Source organism: Arvicola amphibius, chromosome 4 (genome assembly GCF_903992535.2).
Source record: "Arvicola amphibius chromosome 4, mArvAmp1.2, whole genome shotgun sequence".
In the NCBI taxonomy this organism is placed as follows: domain Eukaryota; kingdom Metazoa; phylum Chordata; class Mammalia; order Rodentia; family Cricetidae; genus Arvicola; species Arvicola amphibius.
Genome location: NC_052050.1, coordinates 61,724,059 through 61,751,095, shown reverse-complemented (window position 1 = coordinate 61,751,095; position 27,037 = coordinate 61,724,059). Strand labels below are relative to the sequence as shown.

The window sequence follows — 27,037 nt, the reverse complement described above, 5'->3', positions numbered from 1 at the left end:
TGGCAGCCTACTAAAGGAACAACAGGAGGCACACCTCAGTTGTCACAAAACACGGAGGCTGGTAGTGACCCTGAGACGAGGGGAGCCAAGACACCCAGGTCTCACTGACTTCTACCATGACTCAGAGAGTACCTGATTTCTCTCACATTAAAAGGGCTCTCTTAGGAGACAGCCTGGCAGTGGTGATACTGACACACAAGCCCATCAAATAGTTAAGAGACTTTATTCTAATAGCTATAATTACAGTGCTTGTCGAAATGAAAACTGAAAACAAGTATACAAAACAGTTGATTACTAATTGTGTATTGAAAGCAGTAAGAGGTTCCACGACACCAAATAAACCAGTTCTGAGATTTCCCCAAGATAAATTTAACAGCTCCAGCTTCTTCAGTGTTTATCAAAATACAAAAGAAAAAAGTAGAGGTCGTCTTTCGATGGCAAATCGGACCCTTGCAGGCTGAGGGAGAAAGCTACTTCACACATGGAGATGGGGGTGCTCCAGGATGTGGGTCTGGAATGGACCGACCCTCCCAGCTTGCACGCGCTCCTGCTGGTGAGACCCAGGCCTCCTGCCAGCGCGTCCAAGTGGGCCCAAGAGTAAGCTGGGTATGTAGACTGCCACCTGGCCCGGCCGCACACCAAATACAAGCCAGGCCCTGCACCCCACAATGGCTCCCAGCCCACCCCTAGGTGACCATGTGAGCACAAGTACAAGCACAATGCTATGGAATGCAGGTGACCCAAAGACAGGCGAGTCACGGGGGCTCTACTGTGACCATGCAGCGGATGGTGGTTTGTCCACCTTCTCTCCTGTTCCCACGGGGGAACAGGTGATCCAATGGACTAGCATTCAGGCCATTACTGCAAAACCTACACTAGGCATAGTCTCCGTTCTGTGTGTTCAAGTGTTCTTGTCCTGTATTTTTTTTTTAACTATTTTAAAAAATGCACTGAGTTTGGGTAAAAACCAACCACCAAATGGATACTGACACCAGTCTACAGCCCAATGGCTCCCGGAGGCCAGGTGCCCCTACACCCAAATCCCTTCTCAGTACTGACAGTGAGTTGATTCTCTTTTTACAATAAAAAAGCTAAGTAATATTGCATAGGAGTACCAGAAACTGCCTCAGTGGAAACAGAAACTATTTACATTAAATAAAAACCTGGCTGCAGGCTGCGTCTGCACATGTACAGCACGGTGCGATGCACACTGTGACCAACCCATGGAGACAGCTTCTGGCACTCAGGACCACAGAGTCGCACGTTTGCCACATGAGAGGAAAGCGGAGGGCGGAGAAGAGGAAGTGAGGGGGAGGAAGGGGTCTGGTTCACTTCTGGTTCCGGAGCTGATTGGACAGCCAGTCTAGTCCTTCATAGAGCCCGTCCCCGCTGGTGGCACAGGTGGCCTGAATGTACCAGTTCCTGTGGCGTAGAGAGTGCAGACCCAGCTTGTCTGTGATTTCGGCCGCATTCATGGCATTGGGAAGGTCCTGAGGGAAAGGAGGAATTAGTGGCAGGGACTCACAGCAGCCAGTCACCCAGGGCAGCCTCTCACCCACCCTCTCTCTTCCCTGACACAGGCTCTCCATCAGGGAAGGAACCTGCTGGTGCCTACCTGCTTATTGGCAAACACCAAGAGAACGGCATCCCGGAGCTCATCTTCAGCTAGCATCCTCATGAGCTCTTCACGGGCCTCATTCACACGCTCTCTGTCATTGCTGTCCACTACGAAGATCAAGCCTGCAACACAGCTACATTACTGCACATACCAAACACCCCCTCACCTGATCCACCCACAGGCTCTAGATCCAGTCTTCCCACTGGCCATGATACTTAGTGTGGCACTATGCCCTGAAACTGGCAAGGCCATGAGACTCAGTGAACAAGTGCATCCCTTTGAGGCAAACAAGAGGAATCCAGGAAAAGAATTGGCCCCTCACCTTGGGTGTTCTGGAAGTAGTGGCGCCACAGTGGCCGGATCTTGTCCTGGCCACCCACATCCCACACAGTGAAGCTGATATTCTTGTACTCAACTGTCTCCACGTTGAAACCTGAGGGCAAGGTTATAGCTGAGTGCCCTCTGTATTCCAGAACCCCAAACCCAACCCCCACCCGGGTCCTGGCCCAAATTCTCACCAATGGTGGGAATGGTGGTCACAATTTCACCCAGCTTCAGTTTGTATAGAATTGTTGTCTTCCCTGCAGCATCCAGGCCCACCATGAGAATGCGCATTTCTTTTTTGCCAAAAAGGCCCTTGAAGAGGTTTGCAAAGATATTCCCCATGCTTGTGGACAGGTGGAAGCAATACTGGCCAGAGACCTGAGGAAGCAAGTTGTTCCAGTCCTGTTATGTGCTGCCAGTTTAGGCCCTGTGGTAGGTCAGAGAAAAACCTACCCAGGAGTCCCCCACCCCACACCTTCTCCCATCATCCCTCCTGAGAAATCTCATGGGGGAGGGGAGACAATTCAATCCCAGGTGGCAGAAAAAGAACCTTGTCCACCAGATAGATGTCCTAGGTATCTAAAGGCCACATACTAGCCTAGGAAGGCACAACCCCCTTGCTTCCCAAGTCTGTTCACCTATCAGAACATCTAACGAGAGCTGTGCACACTCACACTTGGGAGCTGGCATGCTTGCTCTCCAAAAAGAGTGCTTTGAGAGACAACACATGAGGCCTCCTTCAGCCTAAAAGTTCTTTACAAGATCGGAAAGAAGCACCTTACATCTCTATCTTACGTCAAAGTGTCAAAAGTACTACAAATTACTAGAGAGCTGGTCACACTCTAGGCTCAATACTACAGGCTGTATATTTCATCACCCCTTGGTGACAGAAGGACAAGCCCAAAAAGACTATGTGTGGTGTCATCCAGGTCATGGGAGACAGTTGTTAAGACAATGTTCTATCCCATCTCAAGCAGCCCAAGAAGGTAGAGACTGAAACAGTATGATGATAGCAAAACATTCCTTTGAAGACCTATACAAAAGGAATCTCCTATTTTTTTTATTTTATTGCTGCAAGGGCATGTACACATTCAGTAGGGCCCACTGGCAGAAAAGAAACACTAGGTGCCAATCAAGTAAGCTGGCACCAAATTACCAGAGCCTATTGGATGTTAAGGGCTTTTGCAAAGGATAGTAAGGTTTCTAGGGCTCTGGTCTCATCATCTGGTGGCCACTTTTATTCTTCACTTGTTTTTCATTCAAATGTATTTTACTGCTTTCTTAAACGCTGATTGTTAGCTCCTAATAAACAGTGAAAGCAAATAGAAGGCCATGGAGCTCTCAGAAAGAGATGTCTGTGGACTATCCAAGGCTGCTAACCACACAAGAAAATGAACAAGCATGGTGTAAGACAGGATGACAACACTTCTCTATATATTGTCCCTCTGTGCTACTATAACAGAACACCACAAGCTGGGTAACTTAGTAACAACGTAGAGCCAGACATCTTAAATCATGGCTTGGCAAGTTAAATGTTTGGCTCTAAGATATAGCCTTCAGCTGTATACTCCAGAGAGGAATGCCGTGGTCTTATATGGTAAAGTGAGTGTGAACCTATTTTCAAAGCCCATTTCATTACAGTTCTTATCCATTCTTGGGGGTGGAACTTTAAGAACCAAACACCTGCCCAACATTATTGCACTGAGGTTCAATTTCCTATATACGAACTTCAGGGTATATTAAAAATGAAGGCTTCTGCCGGGTGGTAATGGTGCACGCCTTTAATCCCAGCACTTGGGAAGCAGAAGCAGGTGGATCACTGTAAATTCGAGGCCAGCCTGGTCTACAAGAGCTAGTTCCAGGACAGGCTCCAAAGCTACAGAGAAACCCTGTCTTGAAAAAGAAGAAGAAAAAAAAAAAAAAAAAGAAAAAAAAAAGGCGGCTTCCAGAAAGAAGAATTTAAAAAAAAAAAAAAGACACAGGAAGATGGCTGTAATTCAAATATTTGGGAGGCAGAGGCAAGAGGACAGAAAGTACGAGGCTAGAACATCTAGTGAGAGTGTCAAAAAAGAAAAGAAAATCTGGGCATGTTGAGTCACGCCTGTAATCCCAGCACTAGGCTGAAAAGCTAGCAGATTTCAAGTTTGATGCCCGCCTGAACTAGTGTGAGACCTTGCTTTACAAAAACTAAAAAAAAATGAAACCGATGGCCAAGAAGAGAGGGGTTGGGGGGACAGGAAGACAAGATGGGAGAGCAGAGTGGATGGAAGAGAAGAAAAGACAGATGGACAGGACAGACTGACTAGAGAGGAGATTCTTTGCTAGGCAGGAGGAGCACATGCCCTAAGAGCTGAGGCCTGCTGCCAAAACACTCTGGCAATGCAGTATTGTGGGAGGACAACTCTCAGGCAATACTCTTTAAAAATTCTGAGATTATGGCTCTTGACCTTTAACTGCTATCAATTACAGATAGGGAAGAATAACTAATTTCAACATGGCAAAGCATCCCCTGAGAATTCAAACCAGGCAGAAGGAAATGAGCCCAAGATGAAATAAGAGTCACTAGTTGCCATAGAGCAGGGAGCACATCACTTAGCTGTTTCTATCAGGAGGTCTGGTGATATTGGGGAATTGGGAGAGTGAACAAGTACAGGCAAAAATCTAAGGAAGCAACACACAATTTACTTTAAGCAAAAAAGCCAACAGAAGCAGATGGCTATTTGTCCATGCAAAAAATTCCACCTTCTAGCCAGATGGTGGTGGTGCATGCCTCTAATTCCAGCTGAGATAGGCAGAGCCCTGTAAGTTCGAGGCCAGTCTGGTCTACAAAGTGAGTTCCAGGACAACCAAGGCTGTTACAAAGAGAAACCCCATCTCAAACAACAATCACAAAAAAATTCCACCTTCCTTCCAAATCACAAGTGGTTATCAATGGAGAAACAGTGGTGCCCAGGGTATGCATGGGAGGCTGGTGAGGCAGAGGGAGTATTTAAGACAATTTTTTATGTTCAGGTGCTATGTAGAAACCAGCAGTATCTGCTATATATGATAGTGCTCACCTATGATCCCAGCACATGTAAGGCTGAGGTAGAGTTCAAGAATAATCAATCTTTGGTAACAAATAGTGGGCTGGCTAGTCAAGGCTAAGCTGACCTATATGAGACCTTGTCTCAAAAAGAAGCACCTCCCCCAAACAATAACAAAACCCACAAGAACACAGAGGGGTATCTGTACTCTAATAAGTCCCTACAGTAGCAGGCAGACACCCTGAATAACTGATTCCAGTGGTAGGGATCTCAGCCAAGTTTGATTGCACAGATGCATGACTGCCTCATTGTCCATGACTACTGGCAATCCAGTGCTGCTTTCTTACACGTGATCTGGCATGGTCCACAGGTGACTGAGTGTGCTGTGCCTAACCTGCCTTTTCTACAGACGAGCTATGGAAACCACAGCAAACATTTTCCTTTTTTCTTTCTAACAAGAATCACCAAAGGGAAAAGCAGTCATACAATTCAATGAGATGAGCTCCTGATTTAAGACACTCAACAAACAAGCATGTAGACCCACCCCCATCCCCGCAGCCTTATCAGCACTTATGCATGCATCAGCATTCTTAGTGTCCTCGTGACGCCACATCTATGGCTTTTAGAACAAACCCAAAACCAAGAAAGCCCCCACAGAGAGAAAAGCACAGTGGCTACATGGGCCAATCACCACAAGGGGCTCTGGGCACAGGCCCTCACTGCGTGTGCTCAGGCAAGATCCTGTCACCTTCCCTCTACAATCCCACGTAGAAGCCAAACCTGCTTTTCAAGTTCCTCTGCATTACTCCATTAGCAGGCAGTGAAAACAGACTTCCCAGAGAGCTCTTGCTGGATTATTCTGCCCCCCAAGTCACTGGCATAGGAAGGCAGACCCACAATCATCAAATTGGAATGGGGTCAAGAAAGTTCATTCTTTAGGGAGGAGAGGACAGTGGCAACCACACTCCCCACACTTCTCTATCAGTAGCAGGGCCTTCCTGGCCTCTTGAATGCAGGTGAGAAAACTCGAGTCCACACCTACTCCACAACGATGAATGAATGCAACCTGACTGGTTTGGCAGCCAGGAGGGTCCACCATTCTCACCAGACTTAGGGACGCCCAAACACAAGTCAGATAACCTTCTCTAAATCAGACTGTGTAGGCTTTGCCATTTCTCTCCAACTGTTGACACTATTTTGAAAGAATCCCAGTAGAAAGAGGTTTCCTGCTCTGGGCTGCACAATGTTCTTTCCTGAAAAGGACTCATACTTACTACCTGAATGAAAAGTTGGTGACATTTTAAAAGTCAGTTCCTTTTAGGGAGCTAGAGAGACAGCTCAGTGGGAAGAGCATTTACCACTGTTGCAGGACACCAATTCCATTCCCAGCACCCACATGACATATTACAACTGTCCTTAACTCTAATTCCAGATGTGGAACCCTCTTCTGGCTTCTGCAGGCACTGCGAGATACATGTAGGCAAAACACACATACACTTTTTTTTTTAAAAAAAAGGACAAGATCTCTCACTGACCCTGGAGCACACTAATTCAGCTGGAATGGCTTAGTCACAAAGTTCTTGGGTAATAAGAATTTCCTTACTCAGTCAATTCCTTAGTTTCTCCCTTTTGCTTTAAGACAAATTCACTGCAGAATAAATTACATATATTTAGCCAGGCATGGTGGCATACATCTTTCATCTCAGCACTTGGGAATCAGAGGCAGGAGGATCTCTGTAAGCTCAAGGCTAGCTAGGCTGGTTTACTTAGTGAGCTCCAGGGCAGTCAATGCTACACAGTGAGATTCTGTCTCAAAATTAATTAATTACATATGTTCAACCACACAGATCAATATTGTATACCGTCAGCTGTCATATTTGAGGAAAATTACTAAATCTGAAACTTTTTTGAAAGAATCTGAACACACTATAGAACACTTTTTAGCTAAGTTTTTTAAGTAATGAATATCAGTGTTCCAACAATGACAAAATTAGATACATGAAAACCTGAACCATCTCCAAAACTGGATGCCTGTAACAAAAAGGAGGCTTTCTTAGTGTCATATACAATACGGCCACATGTTAACCTCTGCATATAATGCTTTCTGCACATCAACGGGAATTGAGTATTTCTGTTCCTAAAGCCTCAGGTCTTCCCGTTCCCCTCAGCAAAACATTTCAGATAGGCTTGTATGTAGGTCTAGTATGTTCATACAATCCAATACTGTTCTACATTTTGTCATTATTTCATAAAGTTTGCTTAAGAGGAGAATTGAATGTGCTGATACTAGGACAGGCAGGCACTCCTGTAAAGGCAAAACTGTGACTCAATAGCATGCACCAGGACAGGAGCTGGAACACATGCCTGTTCTGTACACTGCCTCCCTGAAGCTTCTTGTCTTCTGAGTTAAGGGAAGAGGAAACCCACCTGTTCTGATGTGGATGGTTGGGGTGATGAGTGAAAATGAAGTTAAACCCACATTCATGCAAATCTCTCTGAGCTGAGTTTTTGAACTACAGTAACGAGGACACTAAACCTTGTCTTTATGTCGCTTCTCCCTTTACTTTTAAGCATTACCATTTAACATAACTACCCTCAAAATATATCAAACATTCACAGCCACATTAACTCTATATATTAGCAGCTCTAAGCAAAAACTAACAACTGGGCTACTACATGGCCTGTATCTAGAGCTACAATAAGGAATTCATGAAATACAATTTTTGGAACTTGTAAAGACTCCAATGGGGAAACATCTTGCCATGTATCTGTGCACATGTTCTTATAGCAGATTGTTGTTCTTTGTGTCTTGTCTTCCTCTTAGCAACTAATACTGACTTGTAACTGGGAGTCAGGGCTTCCAGAATAAAATCCACATTTTCTGGACTTTCCTGCAGCACTGTATGTTCAAAGCACCTACCCAGGAGTAACAGAACCCACACCCTAACACAGGAGTTCAACCTGTGGGTCAAGACCCCTTTAAGGGTCTTATACCAGTTATCTTGCTTATCAGATATTTATAATTCAAAACAGTAGCAAAATTACAGTTATGAAGTAGCAACAAAATAATTTTATGGTTGGGGGACCACCACAACATGAGGAACAGTATTAAAGGGTCCAGCATTAGGAAGGTTGAGAACCACTGCCTAACATATACTGCTACCATATTTCTACTTTGGCAAGGGTATTTATTGGAAAAACTCCAAAACCACAGATCTGGACTTGGAAACAGTTCAGCAGCAGAGCATTAGGTTTGCTCTCCAAACTCTAGACAAAACAAAGCAAGAAACAGAAACAAGCATCATCCCAGAAACACATCTAAAATGGTAGAAAGTACAGTAATAGGACAACACAAGATGCAAGTGAAAAACCACGACTGAAGTACAGGAGACAAGGTTTGGTACAGCCCTCCCTAGTGACCCTGCAGCCACTGTTCTGACTAGCAGTCTTCATACCTTAGCCTACTCGACATGGCCACAAGACTACCAGCCTGGGATCAGTTTCCAGGGAAGACCCCACCCTGACTCCTAGTAAGGTCCAGACCCTAGCCCTTTACGCCTCATCCTTCTTGAGCACATGGATGGAGCATGCACTTGTTTACAGGAGACAGTACCTGTAGACTAGAACTGAGGGGAAATGACCCAAGATCATACCCTGATCTCCTACCTTGAGATCCACAGAGGACTTATTTGCTAACATGCACTTTCTCAAACCACCGAGGGCTCCTACTGAAGCAATGAGCCTGAGTCTCAGGGTGGCTGTGGCTCTCCATGGTTCCTCATAGAGGGCATAATAGGCACAAAGCCAAGACAAATATCACACCCAAATTAAATATCACCACTCCTGTGCTCAGGAGGAGCAGAAGGACCCGGAAGAGCTGGTAACCAGGACTCCAATTTCTGCTGCAAGGCAAATCAAAATAATGCAACAGCCTTACCAGCTTACCTCTTTCTTTATGAAATACTAAGGAACAAGTGAATGAACACACATTCTCCACCCCACCCTCCCAGGCTCTTTTCATACCGAAGAAAAAGGGAACTGGAACAACCAAAAGCTAGTTTATGGTGCTTTCTTAAAACAAGCTCTTCCTCAAACCAGCTACAGCGGGCAGGGTACTCTTCTACTAAAACTCAACTTTAATGCTGTCTAGCCCTACTTCAGACAAAGAGGCTGATTGCTACTGGGGAATGTATTAAGTCAATCTTCAAAACTTGACTTTTGGTGCCATGATGGCTCAAATCTGTAACCCTAGCACTCAGGAAACTGAGGTAAGACTGTGCTGAGTTTCAGGGGCAGTCTGGGCTATAGCTTGAGATAAGTCTCATGACAACAAAAATGAGGGGCTAGAGATAGCTCAGCTGTCAAATATTACTCTTGTAGAGAGCCAGAGCTCAATTCCCAGCACTTATGTCAGGCCGCTTACAACTAACTGTAATACAACTCCAGAAGCTTCTGATAAACCTCCTCCTGCTTCAACATTCCACTCTCACACACATACACACAATTTAAAAATTAAAAACAGCCGGGCGGTGGTGGCGCATGCCTTTAATCCCAGCACTCGGGAGGCAGAGGCAGGCGGATCTCTGAGTTCGAGGCCAGCCTGGTCTACAAGAGCTAGTTCCAGGACAGGCTCTAAAAAAGCTGCAGAGAAACCCTGTCTCGAAAAACAAAATTACAAAAACAAATTAAAAACATTAATAAAATGTTTTTTTTTATTAAAACAAAAACCTTTATTTCTACCTTCAGGGAACTTTAATTCAGAGGGTAGGGAGCGCCCTGCCCTTCTTCTGAACACTTGTTCTTCAGGAGGAAACAAAAGAATGAAGTGTACAGGAAGGCTGAGCTGTCACTAGGCTCCCTCAGCTTGGCTGCAGTCTTGCCCCACCCAGCTGGAGTTACGCACACACAGGACAAAGACCACATCCCCCAGGTCCACTTTTCTCACTTAGCCAGGCACTGCTGACCACACACTACTCAACTTCTATTTCTCCACTATCCTGTTGATGCCCTTGCCTTAGTTTTCAGTCCTCCCCTCATGTGACCAGCACCTAGCGCATTCTCTAACAACTGGCCCCATTCTCTGGATAAGGATTCTCCATGTTGTCATATCCAGCTTTTCCACCAAAATCTCCCTCCTCCCCAAATTTCCACCCAGTTCTTCAGACTCAAACCATGGAGACCTGCTACTACCCCGAACTAACTCAACAACTGAATTAATCAGGTGCTAAGTGACACCAGTGATGTTAGGACCCTCATCCCTCACATTCAGTAGCCATGGGACTGTTTGAGGGGTATATCCCCGCTTTTTTTTTTTTTTTTTTTTGAGTTTTTCAAGACAGGGTTTCTCTGTAGCTTTGGAGCCTGTCCTGGAACTAGCTCTTGTAAACCAGGCTGGCCTTGAAATAACAGGGATTCACCTGCCTCTGCCTCCCAAGTGCTGGGATTAAAGGTGTGTGCCACCACTGCCTGGCTCCCACCACACCCTTTAATCCCTTAGTCATCTGGAAAAGTAGCCAATAGACAACTTGATATCTGCATAAGACTGAAGATCCCCATAAGTCTGCCCTAACAATGACATCACAGGGACACAAAGGGAAGTTAATATCTAGTGAAACTCAGCTTTAATGCTAGGCCCAGCCATTCTTATACACAGGACAAAGGGAAGTGGCTAGTTGCTGAGGCACTAAATGCCAAGCACAGTAATCTCAAGGGCATACCACCTCAAAGACTTAACTTTTTTCCCTAAACAGAGAACAACTTTTTGTGAGGCGCTGAAGAAAAAATTCACTGCCCTTGACTTACAAGGTGGTTAAAGCTGGGGTTCCTGGAAGACTTGGAACATCTGTTAAAATTATGCCAAAGAACTGCTTTATCTTTCTGTGATCAAGCTTAGGCTATCACAGAGGGATTTTCCACCTACACGAAAACCACACAAGTGGCTAAGTGCCAGATAGTGTTGCCTTCCTCCTGAGAGAACCAAAGGGTTCCTACAGATTTGAAAATATCCTTTCTGAGGACTGCAAAGCTGCTCCAGAGACCAACACCACTCTCTCTCTAGTCCTACCCTCCCACACTGCTCCCACTGGTTTCCAAACTCAGAGTACATTTACCCAGCTCAGAGCCCTTGTGTCAGTTGTCCTGGGCTACTAAGAGGCCTCTAGTTCCTGCCTCAAACTTGTCAAACTTTTTCTATCACATCTCTGCATGTCACCTATGAGATGACATTTCTGCCTCCTTGGATAGGCCCCAGGGGCCTGCCATGTCACTCTAGGAGGGTCAGGACGAACACAAGAGCATTGTTTGTGTCCAATGCTACGGTCACCTCCTCCACTAGGCCCCCCACAGGTGAAGGTGATTCCTTATTAGAGAGAAAGCAATGTTGTTGTTTTTTCCTTAAAAAAAAAAAAAAGGTTTATCAAGGCTCTGGAATTGAAATAAAGATCACACACTAGCAGAGAGAATAATCCTAATGACTGTCAGGGAAACTACACAGTCAACAAGCAATGCTACACTATTTTAAACTATGCTCAATTGTGCATCTGTGTGAAAATCCCTACACCAGTAACATGTAGAGACTCAAATGTGCAGAGACCTGGGAACTGAAGGCAAAACTATAGAGGAAGCAAGGTATGTATAAACCTACCCTAAGAACTGCTAGCTCTAAGCACACATTTCAGCTGATCACCTCAGTCTGTCCAAAGTCTGTTATGACCTTAACAGAAGACAACTGTTAAAAGCTGAAAATAATGCCAAGCAAAATTTCACCACCAAAGTCATTAGAAGATGAAGTATTTTAAATACAAGCTGTGGGGTTCAAACAAGGAAAAAGTGCATTCTTATCTACAGAACAGGAGGCTTCAGAGGAAAACACACTTCAGGCCATCTAGCCCTCTTCACTCTCCTTCTTCAGCAATGAGTCTCACCAAAATCTAGAAACCCTTTTCTTGGCCACAAGCACCTAAATCATACCAACAGAACTTAAAAGGAGGGGAGAGAAAGAAAGAAAAACTTGTCAGAGGACACCTACAGATCTGGGCCACCAACTTCCCTGTTTCAGTATATGACATTGCAAAAAAAAAAAAAAAAAAAAAAAAAAAAAAGAAGAAGAAGGAAAAAGTATGGGGGAGTTCAAGACACGGTTTCTCTGTATAACAGCCCTAGCTGCCCTAGAAATAACTATGTAGACCAGGCTGGCCTCAAACTCAGAGATCTGCCTGCCTCTGCCTCCCAAGTGCTGATATTATAAAGGTGTGTGCCACCACTGCCCGGCGGGACAAAAATATTTTGACAACTGATACTGACAAAAAGTTATTGTTTAACACACAGTCATCAAGCACAAAGAACCTTTTGGAAACAAAAGGTCTAGCTTGTTAGCATCCCTTTAACAGGTATACTTACCTTTATAGATAGATATCAAGAAGGTTTTCTATCACACACTTCCCACTTCCTGAAATGTGCAGTGATAATAACCAAGTCCCACCTTACTCATTCTATACAGCAGTAATTCCCAGATTCTCAGAAATATGAGAGCTGTTTGCCATATAAACTTAATCACCCCATCTGTTGTCTGTAAAAATATTCTGCCTAACATGGGGCACACACCTGTAATCCCAGCAGGCTTTTATCTCCAGGGGCTGAGGCAGAAGCATCAGTTTAGAGCAAAATCCTACTACACCGTTAAACTTTTCCCCATGAACAGTACCAATAAAATATAGGCCTAGCATCCTATTTTCTGTCAATTCCCCTTATCACCTAAAACTTTCCCTATTATCAGGGCCTGTAGGGAGTGATGCTCTTCCTAGTTACCAATGTTGAATAAAAAAAAAAAAAAAAATCAGAAAACAGAATCAAATAAGAATGTAGTGGAAGCTGGGCCCTAAACAGTCTCACCATTTCTTTATATCTGAAGCAGGACAGGGTGGTGAACACCTAAAAGGTTCTCCTGGAAATAAAGAGCTTGGATGTACCCCCAATAACAAGTTTTCCAGCCAGGCCACTTGACCCACCTGGGAAGGCTGAGTTACCTTTCAGGACATTGACAAACAACACCACAAGCTATTATTACCTGTAGTCTGTATCATAATCAATATTGGACACAAATCTCAGTGTGTAGTGACAACACTAATGTGCACACACACACACACACCAGCTATCCTGTACTATGCAGGCAGTGTCAACTCTTTTCAATAGTAGATACAGCACACACAAAGATGCTCTTAGTGTCAGATCTCAATACAAACGAATTTTCCTACTCTCTCCTCACCATCTCTGACAATTTCATGAAGATCAAAAGTCAAAGAAATTCATAAGAGGCAACAGGGACAGACCATGAATGCACAGCAACCTAGAGCAGGCTGAGGTCTGATGGGCTCCTCAATGCAAATGACATACAAAGGCCCTGTGATTAGGAGTAGATTTAAACCTGCACATCAAGCTGGGCAGTGGTGGCACACACCTTTAATCCCAGCATTCGGGTGACAGAGGCAGACAGATCTCTGAGTTTGAGACCAGCCTGGTCTACACAGAGTTCCAGGAGAGCCAGGGCTACAGAGAGAAACCTTATCTCAAAAACAACCCTGCACATCAAGGTAACATTTAATTCAAAGAATCTGAAAAAACATTGACCCAACACTCTCAAACCATTGTTAACAAGCTATTGCATGAACCTGCACAACAAGTTTTTTCTCTTGGTTAGGCTGCCTGACACTGGGTCGCCACAGTTGCTGCAGGCCTAATTTACCTTTACCTTAAAAAAGTTGTAGTTTGAAGCCTGCCTGATCCTGGGCAGAGGTAGCAACCCAGTAGAGAAAAGATTTTAAACACTCTCTACAAGGGACTATTGTGCAAGAGGTATAGTGGGCATCACAGCTACATGATTTACAATCAGAACTGTGTGTGAGGGGCACAGAACTAGTTACTGCTCCTTTCCTTCCAGGATGAGTAGACCGAGTATGAGTCAGCTGTTATTCACAGTTAAACGTTGTGTGTGTGCTGTGCTGGAGATCCATACCAAAGGCTTCATGCAGGCCAAGAAAAGCATTCTACCCCTAGCTCTTAAACCTTTTTGAAGTAGCAATTCTGCACATTTGCCTCACAAGCAAGAGAACAGTGTGGTGATCTAGTAACTCATTTTCAACAGATACCTAAGGATAAGTGATAGACACTCCATTAAGAGAAACCTTTATGACAAGGAGACAATACAGTTCCAACAATGTAGCTCACACATCTGTGACCGGCCCTTCCCACACTCAACTCTGGAGAAACAGCGAAACCAGGTAGTAACACTGTTCATCAAATCTGGGTCTTGGCTATTCGTGACACTGCTGCTAAAAGCTCAAAAGTGAGGACATTACAGCCAGTCACCCATGGTAGACGCTGTCGACAATGATTACAGAGGAAGGCCATGGAGCCAGCACCAAAGCACCCCGGCACCCCAGCAGTCTTCTTTCTGACCCACACTGCAGTTAACACCAGACTCAGCCTGCAGGGAAAACTGCTGACCACTAGTTGTGAAACAAGAACAGCAACGGACTACTCCAACATTGGCTGTGGCAGCAAATACTGGGCTCTCCGGTGACTTCTGGGACCAAGAGCAGCTGCCCCTTCCTTGCCTCGCAAAACAGCCACTTGTCGGATGGAGAATTCCTCCTTGATGAGAGCTGATTCCCTGGCACGTAGGTACCATACAACGGTTCAGCTCCATTCAGTCCGGCATGGCATGACCACCCTGACTGGACAGTCAGACCGGGGTACTGGATCTGGCCTCTGTTAGCTGCAGATTGCTCAGGGACTTGAAGCAGACTGTCCCATGGCCAGGCTAAAGATTCCCCAACTCAGAACGGCCTTTCTAACCCACCCAGAAGAGCAGCAAGGGGGTCCGTCAAGAGGCGAAACGAGGCTCAATTCCTCCAGAGGCCACCAAGCCCCGAGTGCAAACCTCAATGAAGATCTGACCGGTGAAGTGTGAGGCCCAAATCACGACTCACCGGGGGGCAGAGTGGGCACCCCGGGATCCCTTGAGATCCACATATGCGCTTGCTAGATCCCAGCACCGGGTTCAGCAGTCCCGCGCCCCTATCCACCTGCCCCATCCCGCCCCCTCCTAAAGCTCCGATCCTCCGGGCCAACGGGAACCGGGCTCGAGAAACAGAGGAGGAAGACCTCGGTACCTGAGTGACCTTGACGCCGTCTCAGGGCCACCCAAGCCTCAGTTTCCCCTGCCCCAAGACCCGTGCCGTCTCTGACGCCGCCGACCAGCCCTTCTTGCAGCAAGACCCCCGTAGCCCCCGAGGCCTGCACCCGTTGTCGGGCTCCCGGGCCGCGGAACCTAGGAGAGGCGCAGAGAGGAACAGCAGGAAACCTGGCTTCCTGGAGAGGAGCCGGCGTCCAGGCCGGACTTCCGGGCTGCGGCCCGCGGCGGGCGGCCAGGCGTATGGGCCGCGGAGTGGGGGAGGGCTGAGCGGCCGTGGGCGACGCGGGACCGGGGGAGCTCCGATCCTCTGCCCGGCCTGTCGCCAGGTCCACTGGACACAGATCCCGGCCCGCCTGACCAGACCCGGCCCTTAGCAGCCTGCACTGAGCGCCCCTCGACGCCCACAGTGGTCAGCCCGTGGCCTCCCCAGCCTCGGCCCCAGCGCTCCCCGCGCCTCACCTCCGCGGCGGCTGCTCCCAGCCAGGCGTTGGTTTCGCTCCCACAAGATGGCGGCGCTGACGGCAGCCACGTCAGCGCCTGCCGCGGGGCACGCCGGGGGAAGAGGACGGGCGCTCCTGAAGCCCCGCCCCTAGGTAAATGGCGCTTGCGCGTCCGCACCGGGTAGCCTTCACGGGGCGGAGCCAAAGTCGCTTTGCTTCCGGATCGCCGCCGGGACTAGCACACCGGCTCTCCGGACTAGAACGCGCAAGGGTGTGGTGTGTGGATTTCCGTGTCCAGCGACGCGTGCGCACGCGCGTCTTCCTGCGCAATTCCAGCCCATTCCGCGGATGCGGGGTTGAGGACAGTAAGCTTTCTGTTGGGGAGCGCCAAGGTCAGAGTGGGAAGGTCGTGTCAGCACTGAGGGGGTGTGATGTCCCTCTCAGAGGTCTCCAGAGTCTGATGTTTCTGCTGGCCCTGGGCTCTGAAGATAATGATGTGACTGACTGGTGCTAAAGCGGAAAGAGGCACAGGCCAAGTGTCAGATATTCGCCATGTCCCTCCACTGGCTTTGGACCTTTGTGCGCTCTCAAAGCTGACCCAGAGAACCAGAGACTTGCGTGGGGTTAGCCCTGCCTGAGAGGGTACTCTAGGTTGCTCCTGATGGGGGGAGGGGACTCCTGGAGGGTGCAGGTGAGGAAGAGCCTGTTCCATCGCCCTGGGAAGCCTTCCCTGCCTGATCAGAAGCAGCAGCATTCTGCGTCCCCTCCCCATCTCTGCAGGACTCAGACCCAGGCTGTGTCCACCCTGTCCAGTTCTTCCACCCCATGTGTTGTGAAGAATCCCGCAGGCAAGAGATGTTGAAGGACCTAGAGCTTTTTTTTAAATTATCATTATTATTATTTATTTTTGAATCTGTTGAGTTGGCAGGAGGCAGTTCTGTTACCTGGGCCTAGATCAGTCACTCCTGTGTCCAAGCACAAGGTGCAGGGCATCCTCGCTGTTTTGGGCTACCCTTTTAAGTGCCACGTCTGTAAATTTCTAGGGGGTAGCTGCCTGTTCCTTCTCACCCTCAACACACAAGTATTCATGTAAAGCCTTGGGCGATGCTGGCTCTTCACGTCCTGGAGAAATTGCAGGATATCCCAGAAACCTGTGATCCCAGCCATATAAGCCTGTCACCCTGGTGGCACATGTCTTTAATCCGACAATTCGGTGGCAGAGGCAGGCGGATTTCTGTGAGTTCAAGGCCAGCCTGGTCTACAAGAACTAGTTCTAGGACAGTTAGGGCTGTGACACAGAGAAGCCTTCTCTGGGGGTGGGGGAACGAAAAACCAATAGCGAGGCAGGAGCAAGGGTAGGTGGGGCTAGCAGGCAGAGATTATAAATAGAAAACGATTGTAAATAGAAATGGCTCAGTGGTTAAGAGCATTGCCTGCTCTTTCAAAGGTCTTGAGTTCAATTCCCGGCAACCACATGGTGGCTCACAACCATCTGTAAAGAGGTCTGGTGCCCTCTTCTGGCCTGCAGACATGCAGACAGAATATTGTATACATAATAAATAAATAAATATTTTTAAAAAATAGAAAGCAAAATCTGGGAGGAGAGAAGAAAGAAAAGAAACAAGAAGAGGAGGACATCAGAGACCAGCCACCCAGCTACACAGCAAGCCACAGAGAACGAAGTAAAGAAAGGTATACAGAAGTAAAAAAAAGATAAAAGCCCAGAGGAAAAAAGTAAACAGGTTAACATAAGATAAGAAAAGCTGGCAAGAAGCAAGTCAAATTAAAACCAGACATTCATAACTAAAAGCCTCTGTGTGTGATTTACTTGGGAGCTGGGTGGTGGGTCCCTCAAAAAGTCAAAAGAGTAAAACATCACACAATAATTACCAGTCAGAAACCAAATTCTCTTTCTGTTCCTAAAGAGACAAAATAGTGGCAAAATAGAGATGGAGTGCTAGTCCTTCCATTTATCCTGACCTGACCACCGTACATTCTAGTCATGCCCAAAAATTTACCATGTACCCCATAATTAATTATTTATGCCATTGTAGATAAATTTGAAGTGGACCCTACTACTAAAACCTAGATAGGCTTTCCTTACCTCACCAGGTCAGGTTAACCCTCCAGTGAAACTTTCATATTGCACATAAATTTTGTTGAATTGTATATTCACTAAGTGTATGTATAATATATATATTTTCAAGATTTATTTATTTTACTTTTGTATGTGAATGCCTGCAAATATGTATGTATACCATGTGGGTGCCTGGTGCCCAGGGATACCAGAAGAGGGGTCAGATCCATTGGAACTGGGGTTATTGGTGTTTATGATCTGCCATGCAGGTGCTGAGAACCAAACTCAAGGCTTCTACGAGAGCATCAAGAAGTCTGATGCACAGAACCATCTCCTCAGCCCCAAGTGTATATTAAAGAGGAAACTGAACAACAGCTGAGGAGATGACTCACCCCTTAAGAGTACATACTGCTCTCACAGAGTATGTTTCCAGCTCCCAGCTGCCTATAACTCCAGTTCTGGGGGCTCTGATGCCTCTGGCTTCCACAAGCGCCTGTACTTACACACACACATACATACATACAATTAAAAGGTATCTTTTAAAAAATGGAGTACAGACCTAAACAGAGAACTCTCAACAGAAGAATCCAAAATGGCTGAAAGACACTTAACGAAATGCTCAATATCCTTAGCCATCAGATAAATGCAAATCAAAACAACTGAGATTCCGTCTTACACTAGTCAGAATGGCCAAGATCAAAAACACTGATGACAACTTATGCTGGAGAGGATGCAGGGTAAAGGGAACACTCCTCCATTGCTGGTGGGAGTGCAAGCTGGTACAGTCCCTTTGGATATCAGTACGGTGATTTCTCAGAAAATTAGGAAACAACCTTCTTCAAGACCCAGTAATACCACTTTTGGGTATATACCCAAAGGATGCTCAATTGTACCACAAGGACATGTACTATGAACATGTGTTCATAGTAGCATTGTTTGTCATAGCCAGAACCTGAAAACAACCAAGATGCCCCTTGACCGAAGAATGAATAAGGAAAATATGATACATTTACACAATGGAGTATTACACAGCAGAAAAAATAATGACATCTTGAAATTTTCAGGTAAATGAATGGATCTAGAAAACATCATATTGAGTGAGGTAACCCAGACCCAAAAAGACAAATATCATATGTACTCACTCATAAGTGGTTTTTAAACATAAAGCAAAGAATACCAACCAATCACAATCCCAGAGAACCTAGCCAACAGTGAGGACCCTAAGACATACATGGATCTAATCTACATGGGAAGTAGAAAAAGACAAGATCTCCTGATTGGAAGCATGGGGACCATGGGAGAGAGTTGAAGGGGAGGGGAGGGAAGAGACATGGAGGGGAGCAGAGAAAAATGTATAACTCAATAAAATCAAGTTTTAAAGGTATTTAAAAAAATTAAGGGGCTGGAGAGATGGCTCAGTGGTTAAGAGCACTGATTGCTCTTCTAGAGGCCCCAGGTTCAATTCCCAGCACTCAACCCACATCGCAGTTTATACTGTCTGTAACTCTAAGATCTGACGCTCTCACACAGACATACATACAAGCAAAACACCAATGCTCATAAAATAAAACAAACAAAAAAAAAGCCGAGTGGTGGTGGCGCACACCTTTAATCCTAGCACTTGGGAGGCAGAGGCAGACGAATCTCTGAATTTTAAGTCAGCCTGGTCGACAGAGTGAGTTCCAGTACAGCCAGGACTGTTTCACAGAGACATTCTATCTTGCAAAACAAAAACCAACAACAACAAAGAAGAAATTTTAAATAAAATCTTTACTTTTTAAAAAAAATCTCCAAAATTTTTAAAAGAAATAGAGAACCGAAGAAACTTTATTTTGGAGGAAGAGTTTAGCAAAATGAAAAAAAAATGGAGAGACAAGTTGGGGTTTATGTAAGATGAAGTTTTGAAAATGATAAAACAGATTGCTGTATGCCCACTCCCAAGTTAAGAAACATTCTTCTTTGTGCTTCTGTTTTGGGCCCTGTCCCGGTGGGTGGCTGGGGGAGCAGAACGGGCATACATATCTGTGGGATCCCTGAGTGGACATGTCTGAGGACAGACCCTACCAGGGAATGCTTGGGTAAACTGAGGCTAACAAGATTGCCTTGAGACCAGGAGTGCATTTCCTCTCTGAGGTCCCTGCATGGGCCATCTCTGGCCAGGAGGGGGCGAAGTGAGCTGACTGAAAGGAGTTCGTTCAGAGGTCCAGGATCCTCAGCTACCTGTACTGGGAAGCTAGGATTGTCTATGGCGACTCGCCTCCCTTTCAGCTGATGGTACACCAGGGCAAAGTCCAGGCCCTTCCCTTTAGACCTACCTACTCCTGAGGACCTAGTCAGGGGCATGGATGCCAAGTGGCCTGGCTTCTCCAGGTTGCTAGAAAGACAACCTTACCTAGAGTAAGGACCAGAGACAGGAATACCCCCAGGAGGTGAAAGAAACTCTGGTTCTTGAAGACCCCATCCTGTCCCCCAGACAGCTGCAGCCTCTATATGGAAGATGGGTGGCATTCATGTCAGGCTACTGATGCCTAGAGATGTAGAAGTCTTACACACACACACACACACACACACACACACACACACACACACACTATGAGTTTGAGCCCAGTGATAAGGAGTTTAACCTCCACATTTGACTGTTTCCAGCCCTCAGGTCCTTTGGTTATTTTACAGACTACAGTACTTCCTGATCTACTCTGCCTTCCCTCAAGCTCTCAAAAGCCCTTTTCAGCATGGGTCTCTGAACAGGCTAACTGGCTGAAAAGGTAACTTCTTAAGGAAATTCTGTACAGCACTGAGTCTTGGTATTCTGTCTTATGTTCAGCATCCTCATACAATCAAAACCCTGGATCTAGTACCTGGTTGCAAGAGAAACTTTACATCCTTAATGACTTCCCCAGAGGTAGGGATGCAGGGAAAGCCCTTCCTTCCCAAATCCTTTGTTTGTTTATTTTTGTGAGTCAGGGTTTCTTTGCTTAGCCCTGGCCGTCCTGAAATTTGAGATTTAGACCTGGTTGGCCTTGAATTCACAGAGGTCCAGCCTCCTCTGGCTCCCAAGTGCTGGGATTAAAGGCATGGGCTATCGTACCCAACTTTTTTTTTTTTAATATTTATTTATTGTGTATACAATATTCTGTCTGTGTGTATGCTTGCAGGCCAGAAGAGGGCACCAGACCTCATTACAGATGGTTGTGAGCCACCATGTGGTTGCTGGGAATTGAACTCGGGACCTTTGGTAGAGCAGGCAATGCTCTTAACCACTGAGCCATCTCTCCAGCTCCTCATGCCCAGCTTTTTTTTTCTAATTTTTATCACACTTCTTTCTCCAGGCTTTAGAAATTGAGAGGGGGGGGGAAAAAGAAAGAAAACTTCTATTTTCTAGACTACAGCTCCTAAAATCCCAGGAATCTGGAAGGGAAGTATAGTCTATGTGTTGAAGAGCCATCTGCTGGCCAGCAACCCCTGGACAGCTTCCAGATGGGGCTGGTCATTGAGAGACCAGGGCTGCATCAGAGGGTGGTGACCTTCAGCCTCATCTCAGCCCCCAGAGAAGGAAAAAGGGCTGAATGTTGAGGGGATCACTGACGGCCAGTGGTTTAACCAATCACCCCATGTAATGAAGTGTCGATAAACCCCCTAGAGACTCTCAGAGCTTCCTAGGAGCTGAACGTGCAGAGGTTCCCGGGAGAGGGGAGTGCCGAGGGAGGACATGGAAGTCCCACCCTTCCATATACCTGACCTTTTACATATCTTCATTTGTATCCTTGGTAATTATTATCATGGTAAACCAGTTAACACAAGTTCTTTGAGCTGCTTGATCAGTGCAACCCAAGGAAGGGTAGAGGGAGCCCGGTTTATAACTACTGGTTATTAGAAGAAAAGGAGATGCACCCTAGTCCTACTTCAGCACTGAAGTGGGGATATCTCAGAGACTAATCCCCCAAGCTTGGGATCTGATGCTCCAGGCAGAGAGCCCCAGGGCTGAACTAAATCAGAAGATTCCTGCTGGGGTCCACTACTGAGAACAAACTGCTTTCTGGAGAGCAACAGTCTTCACACTTTTCCAGATCCCAGAAGTCTCCTGTGCTGACTGTGACGTGAGACTATAAGAGAAACTGCCTCTGTCTTTTCTGTTTAAGACCCTTCTTCAGAGCCTCCTACTGCCTGTCACTCCCCGTGAATGCCTTTAATCCCAGCCCTTGGGAGGCAGAGGCAGGTGGATCGCTGTGTTAGAGGTCAGCCTGCTCTACAGAGCGAGTTCTAAGCCAGGCAGGCCTACACAGAAAAATCCTGTCTCGAAAAACCAAAAATGAGAAATGAAGCTGGAGATTCCAGCTTCGTTGGTTCCATTGGGATAATAAAATATCTATCACCCCACAAACAATGTGTAACATGCATGTAAGTGTTTGGTAATGGCTTCAGTTTGGTTTGGTTTGGTTTTTCCAGACACAGTTTCTCTTGCAACAGCCCTAGCTATCCTGGAACTCGTTCTGCAGACCAGGCTGGCCTCGACCTCACAGAGATGCACCTGCCTCTGCCCCCTACCCCCCTGAGTGCTGGATTAAAGGCCTCTGTTTTCTTTTGTCATGATGCATTTGTGCCTTAGGTCCTTACCAGACCTCAGCTGGCTGGAGAGGTTCCTGCTGTCTGCAGACAAACTTCAATCCTGCTGTGAATATAGACAGTGGTCAGCAGTGGGCTACCTGCCAGGAATGCGATTCTGCTCTTCAGGTGGTGAGTGGTGTGTGTTCCAGCTTCGGTCTGGAGCTGCTCTGCACCCAGATATCCAGGCTACAGACACTCTGAGCCTCAAACCTGAAGCTTCCTGTTCATCAGATCTAGGAACCCGCGTTTCTGTCTATTCTGGGGTAATCAGGATGTTGCTCACTCCAGGGAACATTCTTGGTGGACAACCTATCTTTCAGATCTATAACCTAGCATTCCAGAACCCCAGTGTCTGGCCAGAGAGGACCCAAGGGAAGTGAAACTGTGGACCTGGGGAGTGTATACACAGGCTACACTGTACTCCTACAGTATACACTCTGGGAGCAGGGTAGACACCATGACGTGCCCATAAACATCTGAGCCTGAGCTCACTGGTACCCAGCTCAGATCTGCCTCCACAGGAGGCAGCATGGGCTTCACTTGGGATAGCCAGCTCTGTTAATAGAGAGTAGCTTTCACCTGTAGCTCAGCCACTGTCCTTAGCCCAGGCCTCTAGGGGTGCAGCCCCTGGGAAATTCTATGCTAACAGTTTCCTAATTCCTGTCCACTGGGGACAGTCAATCTTCCTAGAGTCCTAGGGCCAACTATCCCCTAAAAGAGAATTAGAATATGTGTACACACACATACACACACACATATATGTACATATATATGTGGGTGTATATTGATGTAACCCACTGGACCCAAGAAATATTTAAAACATCTCTTAAATTTTACCCTGAACCTCAGGACCCTGTCCTCCAAGCCTCAATCTGGATTTGTTGTCCACAAGGGTATCTTTCCTGTGTCCCTGAATTATTTGACAGGGGCAGCTGATTCTGGTTCTTTACCATGATCCCCAACTATCCTTTTACCTGCAGTAATCCAATTTATTTAAGATGGTCTTATGTAACTCAGGCTAGCCCAGAACATACTACTCCTGGTCCTCCTGTCTCTTCCTCCTAAGTGTGGGGCTTACAGGCACACGCCACCACCTCCATCTCTGTATTTCTGATTTTTCTTCTGGGTGGACCAGGGCTAGCCAGCCTAGACTTCTGGGATTTCAGGAGCCTAGGGTGAGAAAGGACCCATTGTCTTTTTCTAGAGCAGATGTCTATTAGCCAGGACCTTCAGAAGTCAGAAGAACACTCCCACACATTCCATGAAGACACCAACTTGATACAGGGCCTGACATTCTTAGCCACCTGCAGGGGACCCAAGGGACACAGACCAAGTAAACTCAGACCTCTCTCCTCCTCTCCTGATAAAGCAGCTCACACTGCCATGAGTCCCCATCCTCACTACCTCTCCTGACCCAAATTACCTTCTCAGTGCACTGCCCTCAGACACGATCAGTATATGATTCAAGGGGCAGGATTCCAGCACACTTCCAAACCACATCTGCCCTGTCTGATTCCCACTGCTTACTCACAGGTACCTGCAAACCTCAGGGCTTAAAATGACCATCGTGCTTGATCACCAATATCCTGTCTTTGGAGGCAAGGCCTTGTGGTGTCCCGGGAGCATGCTTCTTGCTTCTCTCTGTATCCCCTACCCACAGTAGCCACAGAATAACAGACTACTTACAGCCATCTGCTCATCTGGGCATTACCCATTAACTGGGCAGCTGGGAGCTCCATTCTGAATGTGAATTGTTTTCAGGGACTAGTGCAGGGGGCCAAAGCCGGTTTCTTCTGAGAAACTCCTACCTGGAACCTCAGCTGAACCAAAAGAGCATCACCTGGCACAAGGCTTTTTGGTGACTGGTACTTGGGCACTCAGGTTTGGCAAGGCTGAGTTGGGGGAACATGAGTCTCTCAGGCAGGTGAGAGGGGCTCACAGTGGCTCTGGAGAAGCCCCCCCCTCATTCCTCATCCCTCATTCATCACTCCCCAAAGTCCCATGTCTGGAGGAAGCCAAGCGTGGAGAATGTTGGCCCATAGCTGCAGTTACTCAAAGTGAGGCTGTGGGAGCAGGACATGCATACCTGCGTGGCAGCCCCTGGCCTGAGAGTGCTCTCAGAGGCATGGTTAGGGTCAATTACATCAGGATGTACTGATGCTCAGGACCTGCGCTTGGGCCAGGGTACTAGAGGACTTCCTGTCTTCCTAGCCAGTGAAATTTGTAGAGGGTCAGATGCCTAGCTAATGTTTCTCCTTGCAAGAAACCCCACGAAATCCAAAAGCCCTTGTGTTTCTCTCTCCTCCCTCCCTCTTTCCCTCCCTCCCTCCCTCCCTTCCCCCCTCTTTCTCTGTATGTGTGTGTGTGTGTATAGTAAAACACCCATAGCATTTTCTTATGTCAGCTTTTTTTCACAGAAAGAATGCTAAGACAGATCTTAATTAGGGCCATTGTAATAGGTGAGGGAACAACTACGTGGAATTTGCAGAAGCGAGGAGGCTGGAACTCTACTTTCACCTCAGCATCCAATTTTGTTGTTGCTGCTGTTGTTTTGAAAGAGGATCTCATGTAGCTCAGGCAGGCCCCGAATCCATATGTAGCTGAGGATGTCTTTGAACTTCTAAAGCTCCTGCCTTCACTTCCAAGTGCTGGGCTCACAGGCGTGTGCAACCATCCCCTGTTGCTTTGCTGGTGTATCAGGCATCCTAGGAGGCAAGAGATGGTAGCTCCTCATTTTTAACTTTTATTACATTGGTTGATTATGTGTGTGTGTGCTTGTGCGTGTGTGCACGTGTGTATAAGCATGTGCAAGCATTTTGTGTGCAGAAATCAGAGGATAACTGGTGGAGGTCAGCTCTCTCATCTCACTGTGTGGGTTCCAGGTTTTCAGACTTGATGGCAAAGCATCGTTTTTACTTGCTGAGCTATCTCACCAACACTCTCTCATGGTTTGTCCTTACATTTCCCGGGGAGCTGATTATGTTGAGAGCCTCAGCTGGCTTCTGGTCATTTGGAGAAAAGTCTGGCTTTCCCTTTAACTTTTGCTTGTAGACTTTGGCCTTGCTGATACCCCAGCAACTCAGTCCTGCTCAGGTACTGCTTTGGATTTGATTAGGCTCTGCCCTCTCCAGGGGAGCTCTCTCTCCTTCCTGCTGCTTTCTGCTACTTTACAAGGCTGTCCTCCACACCTCCCCGTCTGGCTCAATTCCACTGCCCATGCACATTGGATGTGATTATTTGTTTTATTCTTTCTGCTGCTCCTGAAGTAGGCATACCACAGATGCTTATTATACCAGGGACCTGCTTATTGAATGGGTAGCAGATGGTTATTTCAGGTCAGGTGACGAATGAGAAGAGGTCAGAGGGGACAAGGTGGCTCAGAGAGGGGCTGCCTGGCAGTGGCCACACAGGCTAGACAAGGCAGCTCTTGGTTCTGTTGTTATCTAGTGGGATCTCAGCCAGACAAGACTGCAGAGTTCTGTCATCTACCCGTCACGTGACTGCCTTTGAGCTGGGTAGGACCTGTTGAGGAGGCGGTCAGGCGGGGGCGCTCCTGCCCAGGCCACTGCACTTTAATTAAAACCAGCTCCTCTCTTTGACCCCACTCTGCCATTGCATTCTGTACTTAATTGGGGCCCTTCTGAGCAGCCAGCAGAGGTTAATTAAAAAGCCCAGCTGAGGCATCTGCACCCAGCACTCCCGCCAACGTGAGCCCCACCCCTAACACCTGTGCCCCAGGCTGGGTCTGTGGTGAAGTCTGGACTGTGCCCAGGAGCTGGCCTTCCCATGTCTCCTCAGGTGGTCCCCCAGCCTGGAGCTGTCCAGTACCCTTGACAACATCATATTCACATGTTGTGAGTCTTGAGGAAATTCTTGTCCTAAGATACTCTGATGTTCTAATTGCCTCAGTTTCCCCCACTGTGGCTTACAGATCAGGCTCTGGGGACACGAGACAGGGTCATCCACCTTCATATTCAACTGAGCCTCCACACCTGTGATCTCTATTGTGAGAGGGGTTTTCAGCATTTACTTGTGTTGGCTCCTACACCGTCCTCTCCTGCACCTTCAGGATTTACATCTCCTCGTTTGCACCTTCACCTGCAAGGTCCTCCCCCACACCATCTCCACCTGCTTCACCACACCTGCAAGGTCCTCCCCCACACCATCTCCACCTGCTTCACCCCACCTGCAAGGTCCTCTCCCTCACCTTCTCCACCTGCTTCACCCCACATGCAAGGTCCTCTCCCGCACCTTCTCCACCTTCACACTCCTCCCTTCTGTGCTTGCCACATGCATTGTGCACCCGTCATATCTGTCAGGCAACCTTCTATGATATGACAGCAAGGACCTGGCAGGGCCTTTGTTTTGGGGCAGCCCCTTCCTACCATCAGGGATGTGGGTTCCTCTGGCAGCTGGGTCACTTGGAAATGTGACCCTTAGTTCAGCTGTGTATGTTTTGAAGCCCCCTAGGAATGAGCAAGGTTGCAGTGACATCAGAATCCACCTACCCTCTTTATTTCCACATAGCACCCTAAGGTCAAGCTGGTACTTCGGATGTCCCCAAGGACAGTGATGGGCTCCTGGATGTGGGAAGGGGAAGGTCAAAGGGGTTGGAATCAGTTCCAGAGTCAGCAAGAATCATTGAAAGTTTAGAATCCAGGAGAGAAAAGGCTCAGAGACCTGAGACTTCTTTTAGAAGTGTTGAGAAGAACAGTGTAGGGGTCAAGAAGCATCTGGGGGATTGAAGGATACACT

General features: G+C 47.0%; 1 protein-coding gene across 2 annotated transcripts; it reads right to left on the bottom strand.

Annotated features, from left to right (window-relative positions):
- Positions 1-207: 207 nt before the first annotated feature.
- Positions 208-15,716, bottom strand: Arf1 (ADP ribosylation factor 1). Of its 2 annotated transcripts, none has more exons than XM_038324911.2 (5): positions 15,620-15,716; positions 2,137-2,320; positions 1,941-2,051; positions 1,616-1,740; positions 208-1,490 (listed from the first exon to the last, which is right to left on the bottom strand). In XM_038324911.2, exons 2-5 carry the CDS (start codon positions 2,282-2,284, stop codon positions 1,329-1,331), a joined length of 546 nt encoding a protein of 181 aa, XP_038180839.1. In that variant the 5' UTR covers positions 2,285-2,320; positions 15,620-15,716; the 3' UTR covers positions 208-1,328. The 2 variants fall into 2 exon arrangements, with proteins under 2 accessions (XP_038180839.1, XP_038180840.1); XM_038324912.2 differs by lacking the exon at positions 15,620-15,716 and adding an exon at positions 15,138-15,306.
- Positions 15,717-27,037: the final 11,321 nt, after the last annotated feature.